This window comes from Coregonus clupeaformis, chromosome 24, assembly GCF_020615455.1.
Source record: "Coregonus clupeaformis isolate EN_2021a chromosome 24, ASM2061545v1, whole genome shotgun sequence".
NCBI classification, from domain to species: domain Eukaryota; kingdom Metazoa; phylum Chordata; class Actinopteri; order Salmoniformes; family Salmonidae; genus Coregonus; species Coregonus clupeaformis.
In genome coordinates this window covers 54219833-54241089 of record NC_059215.1, presented here as the reverse complement: position 1 = coordinate 54241089, position 21257 = coordinate 54219833, and the positions used below count along the sequence as shown (strand labels likewise).

General features: G+C 44.7%; 1 protein-coding gene across 3 annotated transcripts in view; it reads right to left on the bottom strand.

Annotated features, from left to right (window-relative positions):
* The window catches only part of LOC121537863 (adenylate cyclase type 6), a 98949-nt gene extending 78916 nt beyond the window's left edge, over positions 1-20033 (bottom strand). Inside the window, exons 1-3 of one of the 3 annotated variants that reach the window (XM_041845481.2) lie at positions 19894-20033; positions 16187-16350; positions 13563-14508 (exon numbers count right to left, since the gene is read on the bottom strand). In XM_041845481.2, the coding sequence (XP_041701415.1) occupies positions 13563-14504 (942 nt within the window). In that variant the 5' untranslated portion in view covers positions 14505-14508; positions 16187-16350; positions 19894-20033. Of the gene's footprint in view, positions 1-13562; positions 14509-16186; positions 17528-19893 lie in introns of those variants that run through there. The other 2 variants (XM_041845482.2, XM_045207346.1) reach the window with 2 other exon arrangements.
* Between the last annotated feature and the right edge of the window lie 1224 nt (positions 20034-21257).

Genomic DNA, 21257 nt, shown 5'->3' with positions numbered 1-21257 from the left:
GCCAAGAAACACGAGCAATGGACATTAGGCCACTGGAAATGTGTCCTTTCATCCGGAGTCCAAATTGGAGATTATTGGTTCCAACCGCTGTCTTTGTGAGAGGTGTAATGGTGTGGGGGTGCTTTGCTGATGACACTGTTTGTTATTCATTTAGAATTCAAGGCACACTTAACCACCATGGCTACCACAGCATTTTGCTGTGGTAGCCATCTGGTTTGGGCTTGGTGGGACTATCATTTGTTTTTCAACAGGACAATGACCCAACACACCTCCAGGCTGTGTAAGAGCTATTTTACCAAGAATGAGAGTGATGGAGTGCTTTATCAGATGACCTGGCCTCCACAATCCCCCGACCTCAACCAAATTGAGATGGTTTGGGATGAGTCGGTCAGCAGAGTGAAGGAAAAGCAGCCAACAAGTGCTCAGCACATGTGGGAACTCCTTCAAGACTGTTGGAAAAGCATTCCAGATGAAGCTGGTTGAGAGAATGCCAAGAGTGTGCAAAGCTGTCATCAAGGCAAAGGGTGGCTTTTTGAAGAATCTCAAATATAAAATATATTTTCATTTGTTTAACACTTTTTTTTGGATACTACATGTTTCCATGTGTGTTATTTCACAGTTGTGATGTCTTCACTATTATTATATAATGTAGAAAATAGTACAAATAAAGAAAAACCCTTGAATGAGTAGGTGTTCTAAAACTTTTGACCAGTAGTGTAAGTATTCAGACCCTGAATTGAGCTCAGGTGCATCCAGCTTCCTCTGATCATCCTTGAGATGTTTCTAAACTTGATTGGATTACACCTGTGGTAAATTCAATTGATTGGACATGATTTGGAAAGGCACACACCTGTCTATGTAAGGTACCACAGTTGACAGTGCATGTCAGAGCAAAAACCAAGCCATGAAGTCGAAGGAATTGTCCGTAGAGCTCCGAGACAGGATTGTGTCGAGGCACAGATCTGGGGAAGGGTACCAAAAATGTCTGCAGCATTGAAGGTCCCCAAGAACACAGTGGCCTCCATCATTCTTAAATGGAAGAAGTTTAGAACCACCAAGACTCTTCCTAGAGCTGGCCGCCCGGCCAAACTGAGCAATCTGGGGAGAAGGGCCTTGGTCAGGGAGGTGACCAAGAACCCGATGGTCACTCTGACAGAGCTCCAGAGTTACTCTGTGGAGATGGGAGAACCTTCCAGAAGGACAACCATCTCTGCAGCACTCCACCAATCAGGCCTTTATGGTAGAGTGGCCAGACGGAAGCCACACCTCAGTAAAAGGCACATGACAGCCCACGTGGAATTTGCCAAAAGGCCCCTAAAAGGACTCTCAGACCATGAGAAACAAGATTATCTGGTCTGATGAAACCAAGATTGAACTCTTTGGCCTGAATGCCAAGCGTCACATCTGGAGGAAATCAGGCACCGCTCATCACCTGGCTAATGCCAATGCTACGGTGAAGCATGATGGTGGCAGCATCATGCTATGGGGATGTTTTTCAGCGGCAGGGACTGGGAGACTAGTCAGGATCGAGGGAAAGATGAACGAAGCAAAGTACAGAGAGATCCTTGATGAAAACCTGCTCTAGAGCGCTCAGGACCTCAGACTGGGGCGAAGGTTACCTTCCAACAGGACAACATCCATAAGCACACAGCCAAGACAATGCAGGAGACTTGAACCCGATCAAACATCTCTGGAGAAACCTGAAAATTGCTGTGCAGCGACGCTCCCCATCCAACCTGACAGAGCTTGAGAGGATCTGCAGAGAAGAATGGGACAAACTTGTAGCGTCATACCCACGAAGACTCGAGGCTGTAATTGCTGCCAAATATGCTTCAACAAAGTACTGAGTAAAGTGTCTGAATACTTACGTAAATTTTACATTTCAGTTTTTTATTCTGTAATAAATTTGCAAAAATGTCTAAAAGCTTTTTTGGGGGGGTGTAAAAACGGCCAACTCATCTCCTTTCCAAGACCCAAACTTTCTTTTTGTTTTCCTATTGGAATAAGGTCACGCCAATCATCATAATTTTATTAGCCAATCAGCAGCCTTTTCCCCCAGGACTTAGCATAATACCTGACCAGGCCAGTGTTGCCAACTTAGCGACTTTATCGCTATATTTAGAGAGTTTTCAGACCCCTCTAGCGACACATTTTCAAAAAGCGACTAGTGACAAATCTAGCGACTTTTTCTGGTGTTATTGGAGACTTTTGGAGACTCTGACGTGAAAGCACGTATTGTTCTTACTCTTCTCAATGAGCAGCGGGTGCTTTGTTACCCCCGTCCCAAAGCACTCACAGGCGGCCCAGTCCTCGCGCTGCAGTCAGAGCAGGAGATGTTCACCCCTCCGCGTCCAGACTGCAAATGAATCGCGCATGCGGGAAGCCGCCACTGGCTGATGTAAATGTAGGGTGTTTTTTACTCACTGTTTGTCTCTCCCACGACATTATTCCTCTCTCCTACAGCTTCCATTACAATTACATGCACATGGCCAATTATGCAAATTAGGTGATGACGTCATTTAGCGACTTTTAGGACAGCCAATAGCTACTTTCCTTACTGAGGAGTTGGCAACACTGGACCAGGCAGGGCCTCAGGCAGTCTGTAGTTTCCATTCTGATGACCAATCTGTTTTTCTCTCCTGCTTATACTACCTCCTTAGAATAAATTGCTTTTCTTTCTGATGTTTATTGTGCGTGCAGCTAAATGTAAGTGCCAAAATCCTGATGTCTTTTTGTTTGGAGCTAAATAGTGTCTGTTGTAAATATGTACCATTTGTGTTAAACTTGTTAGCTAGCTAGCTAGCTAGCTAGCTTGCATACTCCCGCTAGCGTTAGCATTAGCATTGTTATCCGGAATGCATGACTATTTAGCATGCTTATTAGCGATTAGCATTTGTTAGCATTTGTCTGTGGTGCTAGGCTATTTTAGGTTGTAGATCGCTCATGCTTATAATGTTGTTTTTTAATGTGTAGTTATTTCTACATTGCTCTATTGTTCTTTGTGCATCTATCATGTGTTTGGGTCCACATAGCCTGTTTAGTTGTTGACATGCAAATAGGAATATTTTTCCCCATACTGTGCTATAGCCTAAGTTCTCTTTCCTTTACAGAACCACAATTAGTATCAGAGAGAGTGGTGTTGTATGTGTGTGTGTGTGGTTCTTCATTCAACCTTGAACTGGAACTACTGCTTCCTCGTGTTCTGAACAGACACCCTATGGTGGTTGCTACCGGCCTAAAATCCAGCACCTACGTTTTTTATCCCTTTTTATTGGTCCTTTGAATTCATAAACAACCCATATTTTTCAGGGGGGTATGATATTTGTGCGTCTGTAACTTTCTCACTCATCATTCACTCACCATTCAAGATTATCCGTAATCATGGCAGCATCCACATTAATGTAGAGGTGTTTAGAAACTATTCTATTATTATTTACAATAAAAGTGACTCCAAAATGACACAATACATTATTTACCATTCATTTCTATTGGGCACAAAATAATCTGAAACACGACCAAAACAAAACAAACACCAAATGCATCCTACAAATGTGTAGAGTCACAAGCTTGATGTAGTCATTGCGTACTATGAATATGGGACCAAATACTTAACTTTTTACTTCTTTAATACACATAAGTGAAATTGTCTTGTTTTGTCTTGTTTTGGTCCCCTAAAATGGGGGGACTATGCACAAAAAGTGCTGTAATTTCTAAGCGGTTCACCCGATATGGATGAAAACAACCTCAAATTAAAACTGTCAGTCTGCACTTTAACCTCATAGTCATCGTATCATTTCAAACCAAAAGGGCTGGACTACAGAGCCAAAACTTTAAAACAATTCACTGTCCCAATACTTTTGGAGCTCACTGTATATGTCACCACAACAACATGGAGACTAGCTACAGCTAAGCAATAGCTGATACAGTATATCCAAATAATCCTCCACTTCATGAGCTATTTGGTCTCTGTGGTGTCTAACACTGTCTGTGGTGTGACTGTGTAAAGAACCCACCGCCCGCCCGCCCGCCCGCCCGCCCGCCCGCCCGCCCGTCCGTATGTCTGTTGTGTCTGTTTGAATGAGGTGTGTGTGTGTGTTTGTCCCAGCCCCAGTCTGAGCACACGGCGCTAGCCACCAGGCCAGGCCACAGCAGTCGATACTCAGAAAGCCCCACATCGACTGACAATGACCAGGACATATCAGAACTGTATCTCTATCTATGGCTACTTCCCAACTGGCACCCTATTCCCTATATAGTGCACTACCTTTGATCAGGGCCCATAGGGATCTGGTCATAAGCAATGTTCCCTCCCATTTTAACATTGAAATAGCTGTTCTATCATTCAGCCTACAGTAGAAGCCAATGTGTGGTGTTCAATGTAGGCCTACATTCCATGAGACTTTTGAAAAAACATTCAGGGCTTGACATTAACCTGTTTATCCACTTGTCCTTCAGACAAGGAGGTGACTGAAAATGTGAGAAAAAAAAAAGTGTTGTTTGATGCAAGAAACCACTTCACAAAATAAAATGCATTATTATTCCCATACCGTTATTACAGAGAATCAGACAAATTATGCTACTCTCTGCCTATTGGCTACTTAGCTTATTCCAGCCTGTCTCAAAATACAACACTGCCCCTTTAAGACAAAAAAAAAGAAGCTCTTTACCTGACTAGCCTAGAAATGTACACGTTTTGTGCTCTTGTAGGAAGCTATCCCTCCCCTATTGCAGACTACAAATTACCTATAACTGGGCTAATAACTCACTAACTAGCAAAAGATATGAACAACATGCACACACGTGGCTACATGCAGCAATCGCTTTGATCTCAAAACAAGTGCATCTACTCACGACCGCTCATGCTGTAAACACAGTCCAGTTCAAAGTAAATGGCACAGATCCATATATGGCAATGGTCTATTTGCATATAGGCCTACTGCAGCTCTGGTTGTTTATGCCACACCAGTCTGTGTAGAGTACGGGCTGAGTACTGCGATAGAATCCTACTCCGATGAGTTTATGCCTACAACAAAATCTCTTGCATAGTTTGTTTCGTTATATTGCATTGAAAGTGGCTAATATTGCGTTGATTCGATCACAACTCCACAGTAAAGGGAAACGTTGATAGTGTTAACAGGGAAAACTCTAGAACAGTGGCCACCAACCTTTTCTGAGTCAAGATCACTGAGTCAAAACGCAAGCCGAGATCTACTTTTACTTGACTTAAAAAATGTAAGCCTATGCAACATTAACCAATTAAAAACAGTACTGTAGCAATGAGGTTTGTGCAGTAAGCTATAGGCCCAATACATTATCACTGCATATTGGCTTTGCTTGAATTGCCCTTCCAAAGCATTGTTGTTCGGGCCATTTCTTCCAATTATATTAAAAACATTTGAGGTAAGCTATATGATCACACCGGTAATAGATCTGTTGTTGTATTACTTGTGAAGCACAGCTGAGTGAACATACATTTGAATAATTCGCTTTTTATTTTACTGGGCTGATGGTGCCTGCATCTGATATGGGGTGGCGCACAATTGGCCCAGCGTCGTCCAGGGTAGGGAAGGGAATGGCCGGCAGGGATGTAGCTCAGTTGGTAGAGCATGGCATTTGCAACGCCAGGGTTGTGGGTTCGATTCCCACGGGAGGCCAGTATGAAAAATAAAATAAAAATGTATGCACTCACTAACTGTAAGTCGCTCTGGATAAGAGCGTCTGCTAAATGACTCAAATGTAAATGTAAAATGGTCAGTCTCAGTGGAGGGAGAGCAGCAGACTGAGGGTCCACCTCTCAACATCCCTCCGCTCTCCCTTTCCTCCACTGACACAAAAGGGACACACTCTTCCAGCTGATGGCGAAACTCGAGTCGCACCACATCATTTCTGCCTCATGCACAAATTAATGTTGTTACTCCGATGAACAGAGAAAGTTAAATATTCCTCGATATTAAAAAAGACCCAAGCCGCTAATAATAACATCAACGCAAGCCTATAGATACACTTTCCTACTCATTCATTACTGCTGCAGTGCTTGTTGTAGCGCTGAGTGGAAATAGGAAGAACATGCATTTTATGGATTATAAAGATGTTGAATACGAAGTGTTGACAGTGCTGAGTATGAACTTAAACATGAACTCACTCATAGAAACAGCATCTCTTTGCTGTATTCGTTGACAGTCTCTCTCTGGTCATGGTTTTAAACGTTTTGAAATCTCACAGTATCAACTTTGCTGTTGCTTTCTTTTATGTCTGCTACGTAACTGCAGACACGGTCATGTGAGCCATCTGATTGGCCAGCGGTAGGCCTATAGTGCACTTGATTTGCTCTCTGGGCCCGCTGGGAAGGCAGAGTTTGTACCTTCAGACACATGAAATGGTTCAAAATGGCAACAGTTGGCCTATCTGGCGCGCAGGGCAGCTGAATCGGGTGCACCTACCGCCAACAGCACGAGATGGATAAAAAAAAAAATAGAAACACTTTATCTTCATTTCTTTTACAGAAATGTTGGATGATTGACTAGGAATGCCTTGGAGATCGACCAGTATCGATCGTGATCGACCGGTTGGTGACCACTGCTCTAGAAAGTTGAGTGAAGTTCAATCTCGTGCTTCTCTATGTAGGCTAATATTTGTTCCGCACGGCAGTCCCGGGGAGCTGCACACGCTCAGTCGTGACGCTCAGCTTAGAGGGAACATTGGTCATAAGTAGTGCATGATGTAGGGAATAGGGTGCTATTTGGGATGCATCCTATGGCTCTGGGACACGGCAGGTACAGGTGACCCAAAACAATGATGAATTAAATATCCATAATGTCATGTTTAATACTGACATGTAGGGCTTAGATCAGCTGTAGTGAGGTTTAAATCAGATGTAGGCCTATGTATGAGGAGAAAAGTGTGTAAGCAAAAGCCTAACCACAGTCACACCTTACATTCAGCTTCTCCCTCAGTCACTGGTCAGGTCAATATCATTTGGTGAGGGGGAGCACGGAGAAATAGTAGCTATGTAGATATGCCTAAATATCCATTTAGTTTCAACCTTCAAAACATTAATAGTTAGCCACAACTATTCAGTGCGTAGCTGTCATTCTGGTTTTGTGAGTGGTACACGATGGCAAAAAAGTTTCCCGTTTGTGATTCTGATCCCTCCAATCTCTCTAAAGAGTTTTTCCAGAGCACCAGAACCTCTGAACCTCGGCTCTTAACTGGCCTGAAGTGTGAATGAGGCTCAGCGTGACAGAGAAGAATGGACAGAGACAGACATCAAGGGACAGAACAACTGTGTGTCCTGAGCGCCGGTTATCTGTTTGTCTTAATCTGTCTACTTTCATCATGGTGCAACTGTGCCAGTCGGGCCATGGTTTAGCCAGGGTAAATCAAGATGTAGCCTCTTAGACCGAGCGAGGCGAGACCAGAACAATCAAGATGTAGCTTTTAAGACCGAGCGAGGCGAGCCCAGAACAGAGAACAATCAAGATGTAGCCTAGACCGAGCAAGACGAGCCCAGAACCGAGAACAATCAAGATGTCGCTTCTTAGACCGGGCGAGATGAGCCCAGAACAGAGAACAATCAAGATGTAGCCTCCTAGACCAAGCAAGGCAAGCCCAGAACAAAGAACAGGACACAGATATATTGGAAACAATCACCACTAGTTCCGTGAGCTCAGTCTCATTCTCAGCCGAGCAAGGGCAAGTACTAAAAGGCCACTATGTAAGGGGTCTTTGTGGAGAATAGAATCGTGACTCAGAGAGAGAGGGGGGCAGAGAGAGATAGAGAGGGCGAGAGAGAGCGAGAGAGAAGGGGGACGAGAGAGAGAAGGGGCGAGAGAGAGAGAGAGGGGCGAGAGAGAGAGGGGGCGAGAGAGAGAGAGAGAGAGAGGGGGCGAGAGAGATGGGGGGAGAGAGAGAGGAGGGAGAGAGAGAGAGAAGGGGGCGGAGAAAGAGAGAGGTGGGGAGAGAAGGGGAGAGAGAGAGAGAGAGAGAGAGAGAGAGAGAGAGAGAGAGAGAGAGAGAGAGAGAGAGAGAGAGAGAGAGAGGGGGAGAGAGAGAGAGAGAGAGAGAGAGAGAGAGAGAGAGAGAGAGAGAGAGAGAGAGAGAGAGAGAGAGAGAGAGAGAGAGAGAGAGAGAGAGAGAGAGAGAGAGAGAGAGAGAGAGAGAGAGAGAGAGAGAGAGAGAGAGAGAGAGAGAGAGAGAGAGAGAGAGAGAGAGAGAGGGAGAGAGAGAGAGAGAGAGAGAGAGAGAGAGAGAGAGAGAGAGAGAGAGAGAGAGAGAGAGAGAGAAGAGAGAGAGGGGGGAGAGAGAGAGAGAGAGAGGGGGAGAGAGAGAGAGAGAGAGAGAGAGAGAGCGAAGGGGGGGAGCCAAAGAACAAAAAGAGACATGCTGTCCTTTTTCAGCTGGATTCTTCAGCCACGTGGTATTTCACGCTCTCTCCATCCCTCCATCTGTCACCACCCTCTCTATCGCTCTCTAGATCATCATGGAGGTCCCTAACAAAGACCTCTTTTGTCCCTCCAATCATCAGTCTCACATCACTCTCGGTTCCTGATACTTAATGTCTGTGGCCATCTCCAGAGGGAAAATACAAATAAGGCAAAAAGGGGACAACAAAGGAGTGAGAGAGAGAGAGAGAGAGAGATATTTATTGTTTATTTCACTTTTGTTTACTATCTACTTCACTTGCTTTGGCAATGTTAACACACGTTTCCCATGCCAATAAAGCCCTTAAATTGAAATTGAATTGAATTGAATTGAGAGAGAGAGAGAGAGAGAGAGAGAGAGAGAGAGAGAGAGAGAGAGAGAGAGAGAGAGGAGAGAGAGAGAGAGAGAGAGAGAGAGAGAGAGAGAGAGAGAGAGAGATGAGGTTGATGAGATTCCCAGATTAGAGATGTCTGACCAAGTGACGCCAGGGGCCTCACTGTCTCTCTCCCTCCATCCATCCATCCGGGCTGGCTAAACTGAATGGGGCTCTACAGTACATTCACCAAATCACTGGTGGCCAATACAGAAAGACTTACAGGCAGATAGTTTCCTCCGAGGGTGAACAACTGTGCACAATACTGTCATTCACTACCGAATCAAAGGGAATACTAGCATTCACCACTGAATCAAAAGGAATACTAGCATTCACCACTGAATCAAAGGGAATAGTAGCATTCACCACTGAATCAAAGGGAATACTATCATTCACCACTGAATCAAAGGGAATACTATCATTCACCACTGAATCAAAGGGAATACTAGCATTCACCACTGAATCAAAAGGAATACTATCATTCACCACTGAATCAAAGGGAATACTAGCATTCACCACTGAATCAAAAGGAATACTATCATTCACCACTGAATCAAAGGGATTACTAGCATTCACCACTGAATCAAAGGGATTACTAGCATTCACCACTGAATCAAAGGGAATACTAGCATTCACCACTGAATCAAAGGGAATACTAGCATTCACCACTGAATCAAAGGGAATACTATCATTCACCACTGAATCAAAGGGAATACTAGCATTCACCACTGAATCAAAGGGATTACTAGCATTCACCACTGAATCAAAGGGAATACTAGCATTCACCACTGAATCAAAAGGAATACTAGCATTCACCAATGAATCAAAGGGAATACTAGCATTCACCACTGAATCAAAGGGAATACTAGCATTCACCACTGAATCAAAGGGAATACTAGCATTCACCACTGAATCAAAGGGAATACTAGCATTCACCACTGAATCAAAAGGAATACTAGCATTCACCACTGAATCAAAAGGAATACTAGCATTCACCAATGAATCAAAAGGAATACTAGCATTCACCAATGAATCAAAGGGAATACTAGAATTCACTGTAATATATTAGTATGTCGCTAAAAGGTTTCATGTAACTCAAGAGTGTCAGAGAACTAGTGGAAGCAGCTCGCTCTCTCCCTTCACTAGGGCTCAGGTCCTGTCATTGATTGCTCATGGGACTGGAACTTATTCCGATGGATAAGATGGGATGGGATGGATGGATAGATAGAGAGAGACCCTGTCCCTGTGTCCCAATGGCACCCTATTTCCTATGTAGTGCACTACTTTTGACCAAGTCTGATCAAAAGTAGTGCACTACATAGGGAATAGCATTCCATTTGGGACACAGACACCCTGTCATTGCCAGTATATTCCCCCAGGCCTGTTTAACATCCATGGATGGCCTGTCAGTCCAGCCTCTAAAACCCTAGGCTTGTTAACAGTCTATCAGGAGGCCATTATGTCCAGACCAGGACACCCTTCTCTGGCTACATCCCAAATGGCACTCTATTCCCTATGTAGTGCACTACTTTACAACAGGGCCCATAGGGCTTTGGTCAAAGGTAGTGCAATACATAGGTATTAGGGTGCCATTTGGGACAGATCCTCTGTCCTTTCTGTAATGAAGGGTGCCAACTACCAACAACAACCAAGCAGCGAGCCTCACACAGCCAACCACTGAGCCCACAGACCCCTCTCGATCCTAAATCAACCCCTAGCCTCTACCCCCATAGGCACTAGTGCAGAGCTTCAGCTGGTTTTAGATGTTACTGATCTAATGGACATATCAATAACATATCAGAACTACAGTATAATTCAGTGTACAGCAGAGGCTACTGCTACTGGCTACAGAGGGTCTTTTTGTAGACCGTTTAGGAACTAATGTAAACCTTTTTACAGTAATTGTTAATGTATTTATCAACATTAGTAAGTAAAGTTTAACAAACGATGTAAAAATGTTCACAGGCAGTTCATACGCAATAATTATTTACAACGAGAAAATAATTCATAAATCTATTATTAATTATGACCCACGTTTTCTCCTTTTCTTTAGCTTCATCTATTTTCAAGTGATGGATATTCAGTTCTGTTCCTTTGTCAAGTCCATTGGCCTACCAGAACCCCACACCCCATCCCCAAAATATTCCCCCACCCCTTACACAAATCCACAATGCCATCCTTGTCTCAGTGAATTGAGGCTTGAATATGAATGATACTGTATTATATTATCATGATATTCCTGCATAATACTGCTTAACAGGCTCATTCAACCCAGATGACCTTCTACAAATCCCAACAGAGCTGCCGATCGTCGTCCTAAAGCTGAAAACACACACAGCCTCATTAAAAGTCTCATTTTAAGGCGGCCAACAATTTATGGTACTATCTACTTTTAGCAAGACACCTTTGACACCACACCATGGGAGAACAGTGGAGGGTAGGGGGGGTGTATGTATGTGTGTGTGAATGATGGAGTCTGTACAGTTTGTCCTATATTAGTAGGTTGTTTCAGGTCATGGATAGTCGTGGATAGATAATGGATAGCCATGGATAGTTGTGGATAGATAATGGATAGCCATGGATAGTTGTGGATAGATAATGGATAGCCATGGATAGTTGTGGATAGATAATGGATAGCCATGGATAGTTGTGGATAGATAATGGATAGCCATGGATAGTTGTGGATAGATAATGGATAGCCATGGATAGTTGTGGATAGATAATGGATAGTCATGATTAATCATTTATAGTTGTGGATAGTCGTGGATAGTCATGGATATATAACGGATAGCTGTGGATAGTCGCGGTATATAATGGATAGTCGTGGGTAGTCATGGATAGATAATGGATAGTCGTGGATAGTCGTGATATATAATGGATAGTTGTGGATGGTCATGTATGGATAATGGATAGTCGTGGATTGTCATGGATATATAATGAACAGTCATGGATCGATAATGGATGGCCGTGGATAGTCATGGATAGATAATGGATAGTGGTGGATAGTCATGGATGGATAATGGATAGTTGTAGATCGTGGTGGATTGATAATGGATAGTTGTGGATAGTCGTGGATGGATAATCAATAGTTGTGGATAGTCGTGGATAGTCGTGGATGGAAAATGGATAGTCGTGGATGTCGTGGATGGGTGCTGGATAGTTGTGGATAGATCATGGATGGTCGTGGATAGATCATGGATAGTCATGGTTAGTCGTGTATTTATAATAGATAGTCATGGATGGATAATGGATAGCTGTGGATAGCCATTGATATTATGGATAGTCATGGATGGATAATGGATAGTCGTGGATAAATAATGGATGGATAATGGATAGTGGTGGATAGATAATGATAGTGGTGGATAGATAATGGATAGTCGTGGATAGTCATGGATAGATAATGGATAGTCATGATAGATAATGGATAGTCGTGGATAGACAATTGATAGTCGTGGATGGATAATGGATAGTCATGGATGGATAATGGATAGTCGTGGATGGATAATGGATAGTTGTGGATAGATAATGGGTAGTCATAATAATAATAATAATAATAAGCCATTTAGCAGACGCTTTTATCCAAAGCGACTTACAGTCATGCGTGCATACATTTTATTTTTGTATGTGTATGGGTGGTCCCAGGGATCGAACCCACTACCTTGGCGTTACAAGCGCCATGCTCTACCAGCTGAGCTACAGAGGACCACGTGGATGGATAAAGGATAGATAGTGGATAGTCGTGGATAGATAATGTATAGTCGTGGATGGATAATGGATAATCGTGGCTAGATAATGTATAGTCGTGGATAGATAATGGATAGTGGTGGATAGTCATGGACAGATAATGGATAGCCGTGGATATATAATGGATAGTCACGGATAGATAATGTACAGATAATGGATATTTGTGGATAGATAATGGATAGTCGTGGATAGATAATGTATAGCCGTGGATAGATAATGGATAGTCATGGATATGTAATGGATAGTCATGGATAGATAATGGATAGATAATGGATAGTCGTGGCTGGATAATGGATATATAATGGATAGTGCTGGATATATAATGGATAGTGGTGGATAGATAATGGATAGTGGTGGATAGATAATTGATAGTGGTGGATAGTCGTGGCTGGATAATGGATAGTCGTGGCTGGATAATGGATAGATAATGGATAGTGGTGGATAGTGGTAGTGGGGCCTGATTGTAAAAGGATAACAAGGAGCCCTGGCTGAGAAGGAAAAGGTGGACAGTGGAGTATTATTAAGTGGAAGGGGGCAATTTTGTCACTTTCTTCTCATGCCAAAAGTATGTTCCCTGAAATGTTCATTGAAGGTTAGCTACACTCTATTTAGCAAGAATTTGGATCGCGGAAGAGTGCATGCTGTAAGTGAAAGAAGATGGGTTTTTACACAATTACTAAAGTGTGAGAGACATGAGCTGGTCTACAAGAAGCCATTCTCAATAACCCCGATTTCCAACCAATGCACAGACAAAGACGATTATTCAAAATGATACGGACACTGCTCAACAAAACTTCCTTAAACTGCACTGAATATAGTGTGAAGCCATGTAATGTCAACACTTTACTGCAAGTGCGCAAATGGCTAGTGAATTTCCCCATGAGAGATAATAAAAAGACTGTATCAAGATGGCCACCAGCTGAATTAGACAAATTGCATTGTATTGAAAAGTGTTGACTGTATCATCCTACCTGTTTCCAATAAAGTTGTATTGTACCATATCATGTTGACAGTAGAGTCCTACCTGTTTCCATAGGAAGACATCGTCCTGGTTGAGTTGCCATGCGGTGATGAGGTGTATGGTAGACAGTACCCCTCCACTCAGCACTGCAGCTCTCATCCTCACTGGCAGCAGTGTATAGATAATGTACACAAAGAAGACAGCCCACCAGATCCCCTCAGAGGCGCTCCGGGGGGCCACCATCAACACCCCGAACACCTGGACCACTAGTAGCACCCCGATCACCAGGTAGCTGACGATCCACATGTAGTCCTGGTGGAAGCCGTTCCTGTTGCACACCACCATCATGGACAGAAAGAGGGCCATGGCCACGGAGAGCACCGAGGCGTAGGCCACGTTGGGCAGAGCGTGGACACAGTGGAAGGCAAGCATGACGCCACATACTATGACAAGGACACCCATCAGCATAGTCAGAGAGCTCTGGTTTAGTCTGAAGAAGTAGCGCTGGTACAGACGTTCCAGTTTTGCCGAGGTGAACTTCTTGGACTGGAACACCCGTACCACACGCATCCAGCACTCGGCGGCTGTCAAGGCTTTGCATGTTCCTCCGTCATCCCCTGTTCCTTCCCCCAATTCCTCCCCCCCTGGTCCGTTCCTCCCTCTCAGATCTCCATCGTCGAAACCCAGATCCACAGCCTTTAACCCCAGGTCTCCTGTCGCCCCGGTCCGTTTCCCATAGTGGTCCTCCTGCCAGACGCAGCGCATGCCAAAGTTACCCCCTCCGCTGGGCCCGGCACCCCCTCCACCACAGTGGTAGTGCTGGGGAGTGGGAGGGGGTGGATCCAGGTCCTCAGCGTCCCGCAGGCAGCTCATGTAGCGGGGCTTGCAGAGAGACGACCCTGAGCCACCGTCCTTTCGCTTTTTGGACTTGCTGCCATTGCGCTCCCCCCATGCGGTCTTTCGCTCGTCCACTCTGGCTACGAAGAAGCCTCTGACCCACGACATCCTACTGGCACAACAGAGACAGATTAGGGTTTGCAGGTCAACAATACACAGACAAGGACAGACAGGGTGGTCATCAACACACCGTTAGGGACAGACAGGGTGGTCATCAACACACCGTTAGGGACAGACAGGGTGGTCATCAACACACCGTTAGGGACAGACAGGGTGGTCATCAATACACCGTTAGGGACAGACAGGGTGGTCATCAACACACCGTTAGGGACAGACAGGGTGGTCATCAACACACCGTTAGGGACAGACAGGGTGGTCATCAATACACCGTTAGGGACAGACAGGGTGGTCATCAACACACCGTTGTGGGACAGACAGGGTGGTCATCAATACACCGTGAGGGACAGACAGGGTGGTCATCAACACACCATTAGGGACAGACAGGGTGGTCATCAACACACCGTTGTGGGACAGACAGGGTGGTCATCAATATACCGTGAGGGACAGACAGGGTGGTCATCAATACACCGTTAGGGACAGACAGGGTGGTCATCAATACACCGTGAGGGACAGACAGGGTGGTCATCAATACACTGTTGTGGGACAGACAGGGTGGTCATCAATACACCGTTAGGGACAGACAGGGTGGTCATCAATACACCGTGAGGGACAGACAGGGTGGTCATCAATACACCGTGAGGGACAGACAGGGTGGTCATCAATACACCGTGAGGGACAGACAGGGTGGTCATCAATACACCGTGAGGGACAGACAGGGTGGTCATCAATACACCGTGAGGGACAGACAGGGTGGTCATCAATACACCGTTAGGGACAGACAGGGTGGTCATCAATACACCGTGAGGGACAGACAGGGTGGTCATCAATACACCGTGAGGGACAGACAGGGTGGTCATCAATACACCGTGAGGGACAGACAGGGTGGTCATCAATAAACCGTGAGGGACAGACAGGGTGGTCATCAATACACCGTTAGGGACAGACAGGGTGGTCATCAATACACCGTTAGGGACAGACAGGGTGGTCATCAATACACCGTGAGGGACAGACAGGGTGGTCATCAATACACCGTGAGGGACAGACAGGGTGGTCATCAATACACCGTTAGGGACAGACAGGGTGGTCATCAATACACCGTGAGGGACAGACAGGGTGGTCATCAATACACCGTGAGGGACAGACAGGGTGGTCATCAATACACCGTTAGGGACAGACAGGGTGGTCATCAATACACCGTGAGGGACAGACAGGGTGGTCATCAATACACCGTGAGGGACAGACAGGGTGGTCATCAATACACCGTTAGGGACAGACAGGGTGGTCATCAATACACCGTTAGGGACAGACAGGGTGGTCATCAATACACCGTGAGGGACAGACAGGGTGGTCATCAACACACTGTGAGGGACAGACAGGGTGGTCATCAATACACCGTGAGGGACAGACAGGGTGGTCATCAATACACCGTTAGGGACAGACAGGGTGGTCATCAATACACCGTGAGGGACAGACAGGGTGGTCATCAATACACCGTGAGGGACAGACAGGGTGGTCATCAATACACCGTTAGGGACAGACTTGCATTCTGAGCTTGGTTTCAATGCTCCTGCAATGGAAGACAGGTCTCTTCTTTTCTGTTGATCATCCAGTTCATTCTTAGTATCTACATACACATCTACTGTAGGCCTATAGGTATAGAGTTCACTGACCTGTGTGGGCTCTGTGGTGTGTCTCAACGCTGCGCTCCTCAGCCAGGCCACTCATTTGCACACACAAGGGGATCAAACTGGCCAGGGGTAGGTGTGTCTACCTTCCTGTAAAAGCGGTGTGTCCGTCTGCCTTGGAGCTTGGAGCTGCACCTTTGCCAAACAAACTAACAAACAAACACAGTGTTAATACATCACTTCCTGCCTCTGAAGGCCACCTGACCTGGACCTCTGAACACTAAGGAATAGCTTATTCCTCGTGTAATTACAAAAATCACCCTCAACTCCAGGTATAAGAGCAACTTAATGCAGTGTTACCTAGAAAGATTGTCAGTTGTATTTCAGTTGGTTTTTAGTAAATGGAAGGATTATGTGCAGCCAGTCAATAGCAAACTCTAACTCAAAGGGTAGCAGTGTATTTGTACTAATCAATAAAAGAGATGAGCCATATTGTCAAAGTTAATTTATAGTAATTCATTCTCTCTGTCACCACCTGATCCCATTCCACCCCAACCCAGAGAGAGGGCCTTCAGATGCAAATTGTTTTGTTTGTTTTGTTTGCAGATACTGAAGTGTGACTGCTAATCACTGGCTAATCATAATTCTATTCAGTGTACTATACACCAAATATGTAGATAGATAGCCCTAAGCCTATCACCGGAATTCAATATGGTCCCTTCCATTCCAAATACACTTCTTATACTGCTGTTTGGATTTCCATAACATTTCTGGAAACTAACTTTCCATCCATCCATAGCCTTCCAGTGTAGTTACTATAGTTACATTATATCAATCTCCCCATAACATCAGGGCAGGGTTGAGTTTGCCCTATTAGAGAACAAAGGCCCTATGAGTGGGCATTTAGCAGTCAGCAGCCATCACAGATTAAACACACACACACACAGTAACTACACACACACACACACAGTAACTACACACACACACACAGTAAGTACACACACACACACACACACACAGACACACAGATGAAGAGCCCTCCACTCCAGATTAAATTGTGCATGTTTCCTGTCCCCCATTAGCGCTGATGACTCACCTTGTGTCCCAAAATGGGACCCTATTCCCTATATAGTGCACTCCTTTTGACCATGGCCAATAGGGCTCTGGTCAAAAGTAGTGCACTATTGTAGGGAATAGGGTGCCATTTGGGACACATCCAGTCACAGTTAAGATGGCTTCTGGCTGCATTCAGCACATGTCAAAGACATTGGTATATAACAGGAATGGGCAGCTGGTGGCCCGCGGCCCTCCTTCTGAAGGCCCTCGGATCAATATAAAAATATAAACTCAGCAAAAAAAGAAACATCCCTTTTTCAGGACCCTGTCTTTCAAAGATAATTAGTAAAAATCAAAATAACTTCACAGATCTTTATTGTAAAGGGTTTAAACACTGTTTCCCATGCTGGTTCAATGAACCATAAACAATTAATGAACATGCACCTGTGGAACGGTCGTTAAGACACTAACAGTTTACAGACGGTAGGCAATTAAGGTCACAGTTATGAAAACTTAGGACACTAAAGAGGCCTTTCTACTGACTCTGAAAAACACCAAAAGAAAGATGCCCAGGGTCCCTGCTCATCTGCGTGAACGTGCCTTAGACATGCTGCAAGGAGGCATGAGGACTGCAGATGTGGCCAGGGCAATAAATTGCAATGCCCGTACTGTGAGACGCCTAAGACAGCGCTACAGGGAGACATCACACCTGCGGGACAGGTACAGGATGGCAACAACAACTGCCCAAGTTACACCAGGAACACACAATCCCTCCATCAGTGCTCAGACTGTCCGCAATAGGCTGAGAGAGGCTGGACTGAGGGCTTGTAGGCCTGTTGTAAGGCAGGTCCTCACCAGACATCACCGGCAACAACGTCGCCTATGGGCACAAACCCACCATCGCTGGACCAGACAAGACTGGCAAAAAGTGCTCTTCACTGACGAGTCGCGGTTTTGTCTCACCAGGGGTGATGGTCGGATTTGCGTTTATCGTCGAAGGAATGAGCGTTACACCGAGGCCTGTACTCTGGAGTGGGATCGATTTGGAGGTGGAGGGTCCGTCATGGTCTGGGGCGGTGTGTCACAGCATTATCGGACTGAGCTTGTTGTCATTGCAGGCAATCTCAACGCTTTGCGTTACAGGGAAGACATCCTCCTCCCTCATGTGGTACCCTTCCTGCAGGCTCATCCTGACATGACCCTTCAGCATGACAATGCCACCAGACATACTGCTCGTTCTGTGCGTGATTTCCTGCAAGACAGGAATGTCAGTGTTCTGCCATGGCCAACGAAGAGCCCGGATCGAACGCACAACCCTGGCGTTGCAAGCGCCATGCTCTAACTAAGCCACACTGGTTCTTCTGAGCAAATAAAAAAAACACAACTAGCCGGATATGCAAATACTATATCTAGGTATTGTTAAGCAGATAAAGGCACCTGATCTGATCTATGCTATTAGGTTATTCAATGCACCTGTCGGTCAGACTGGCAAGCAAGCATTGCATTCACCTCTGGCTCTGGTGCATGCACGGCCGGTCAGAGTCAGACAGCAGGAGCACACAGCAGCATGCGGTGGTTATGCAACACAAGCAGAACAGTGCATGCATGGATTTACAGCAGCATCCGCTTGAGATATCATTTCAAAATTAATACTGGTTTCCAATCTAACCGACTCGTTATAAACCGGAAAAACGGTTGTCAACGCTGTAAATTAATATATAGAGAATTAATAGGATATACATTGAGTTTGAATGTCTATTATCTATATGCAGGCCTAATAACACAAAATCAGGATATTTGCGATAAATAGGCATACATGCAATCACATATCTGCATATAGCTATTTGGTTGCAAGAAGACCATCCGAAGAAAGGGATGACATAATCGCACGCACTGTTTGTGTGTGTAGCTACCGGTATGTCAACCATAGCCTTTCCATGGTGACATTTCGGCCAGTAACAATGCGCCTACTTCTCAAACGCTGCATTTATAATGAATGTCTATATTTCCTTTCACTGACACAGTTGTTATCTAGCCCTACTCTTACCATTTGTCGCCAGAATTCAAGTCATGAGCAAGAATTACATATCTCTCTACAAACTTCTCCGAGAAATCGACTTCCATGATCGCACCGTTTGACAACTAGTAGGGCTACTTGCCTATTTTCATTGTATGGATCCTCCACTGTAAAGATAGCCTACAGTAGCCCATCGGCAAAGTCATACTACTGTAAAACACCTTCAAGCTTTTCTTTTTCCTTTTTACAATGAGAGAACAGGATACATACATGTCCTAACACGGTTTCTTCTAGGTAAGTCCCTTCTTGTAAATGCATAGCCTATATGCACCAGAATTTATCCTTCTTTAGTAGGCTATAGGCATCAACAAATGTATGAAGCCTACACATAGCCTATAGGCTTGTTATTACTAGCAACATTGTCGATAGTGACATGTAAAACAGTGCAAATACCTGCATAACATGCCACCTTGAAACGACAGGCTACTGCAACACTGTTGAAGAGGCCAAGTCAACATTGTAACCTCGGCTGTTCTGTTACATTTGTGGCACTTCTGCGTTCTATAACTACAGTGATAATAGTCTACTGGTTAAGTTATTGTTGCGATCAATGTAGCGTTGTTGTAGACTAGAAAACAGTTGTCCAGAAGGCTAGGACCGCGGGAGAGCTTGTACTTACCACATTGACTGACACCCTTGTACGAACAGCGCGCAATGTAGCTGACTTTTCTCCCTCTGTTTTGGTACGTTGCTGTCTTTTCGTTTCAGATGAAAACGTGTATCTATCGACGTCTAGGCTACAATCGAGGGGATTGGCTACAAATGTACATACAGTGGGCGCGTTCGAGCTGATCGCTTTTGTCAAGTCGGTGACCATCGTTGGTCAACGCCTTTCAAAGTGTGTTGCATTGTGTAAAAAATTGTCTGACTTGCGCCTACATGTCTACTGCATGAAATTTACAGAAATCATGAGATCAAAGGTCATTAAGTTTTGACTGCAGTCGACTGCAAGTTTCTGCAGTGGCTCTTCACCAACTTCATCCTGCAGCCACCGTCTGCATTGTGGGAGGCGCTATTGTCGTGTTTTTGTTTAACCCATGTGTATGTGATTGTGACCAAATATATGGCTGAAACAGGAACCAACTTAACGTAGGCTATACATTGGATAGCCTATATACAAATGCATTTGATATTTGAGTTTCTCTCTCAGTAATTGATTGTACAATGAACACACATATGATTTCAGTTTGTGCGTGTGTGATATGGGGGTTGGAGCCATGTTTATTTTGACATTATAAAGAAAAACTTTTATAAGCAATGGAAACACTGCCATGTTGATGTGAGCCTTGCTGTTGGAAAACCACATTAGTGTCTGACTTTCGGCTGTTGCAAATGCACCTCCTCCGACTTCACTTGACTTTCGTCTACAGTTGCTTTTGCCTTACCACTCAAACGCGCCCAACATCTCGAGGTCGCTACATTCCCACTAGGTTCTCTGACCGTCTCGCGCGCTCTCGCTCTCTACGTCTCTCATGAAGTGATAGTCCTACAAATGGCAACACAAAATAGGAGTGCTATTTTGAGTGGGACAACAAACAATGAAGTCGATGCCATAAGTCAATTATCAATTGTGCTATTTTTCAATGATTTTAGAGGCGGTCTATGGCCTAATGAGGATTTCAATGATTTGATCATCCAGATCTGTTTACACTTGATTGATATCCAGACACAATGCATGTTCTGCGTTTAGAAAGGCAGCTCAATTCTGATATATTTTTCACTAATTGGTCTTTTGACCAATCAGATAAGCTCTGAAAAAGAGCTGACGTGAAAAGATCTGATGTGATTGGTCAAAATATCAGAATTGGGCTGCCTGTTGGGCAGAGAGTGAGGATGTAGACTGCAGCTAGCCAATATGTACTGCTAATGAGTGTAGGCTGGCTAGTCTACTACTTTAATAAATCCGGACACTTAGATTAGTATGATATGTTACATATGGTTACATAAGACAGATGGTTACTTAAGGCAAAAACAACAGTTGGT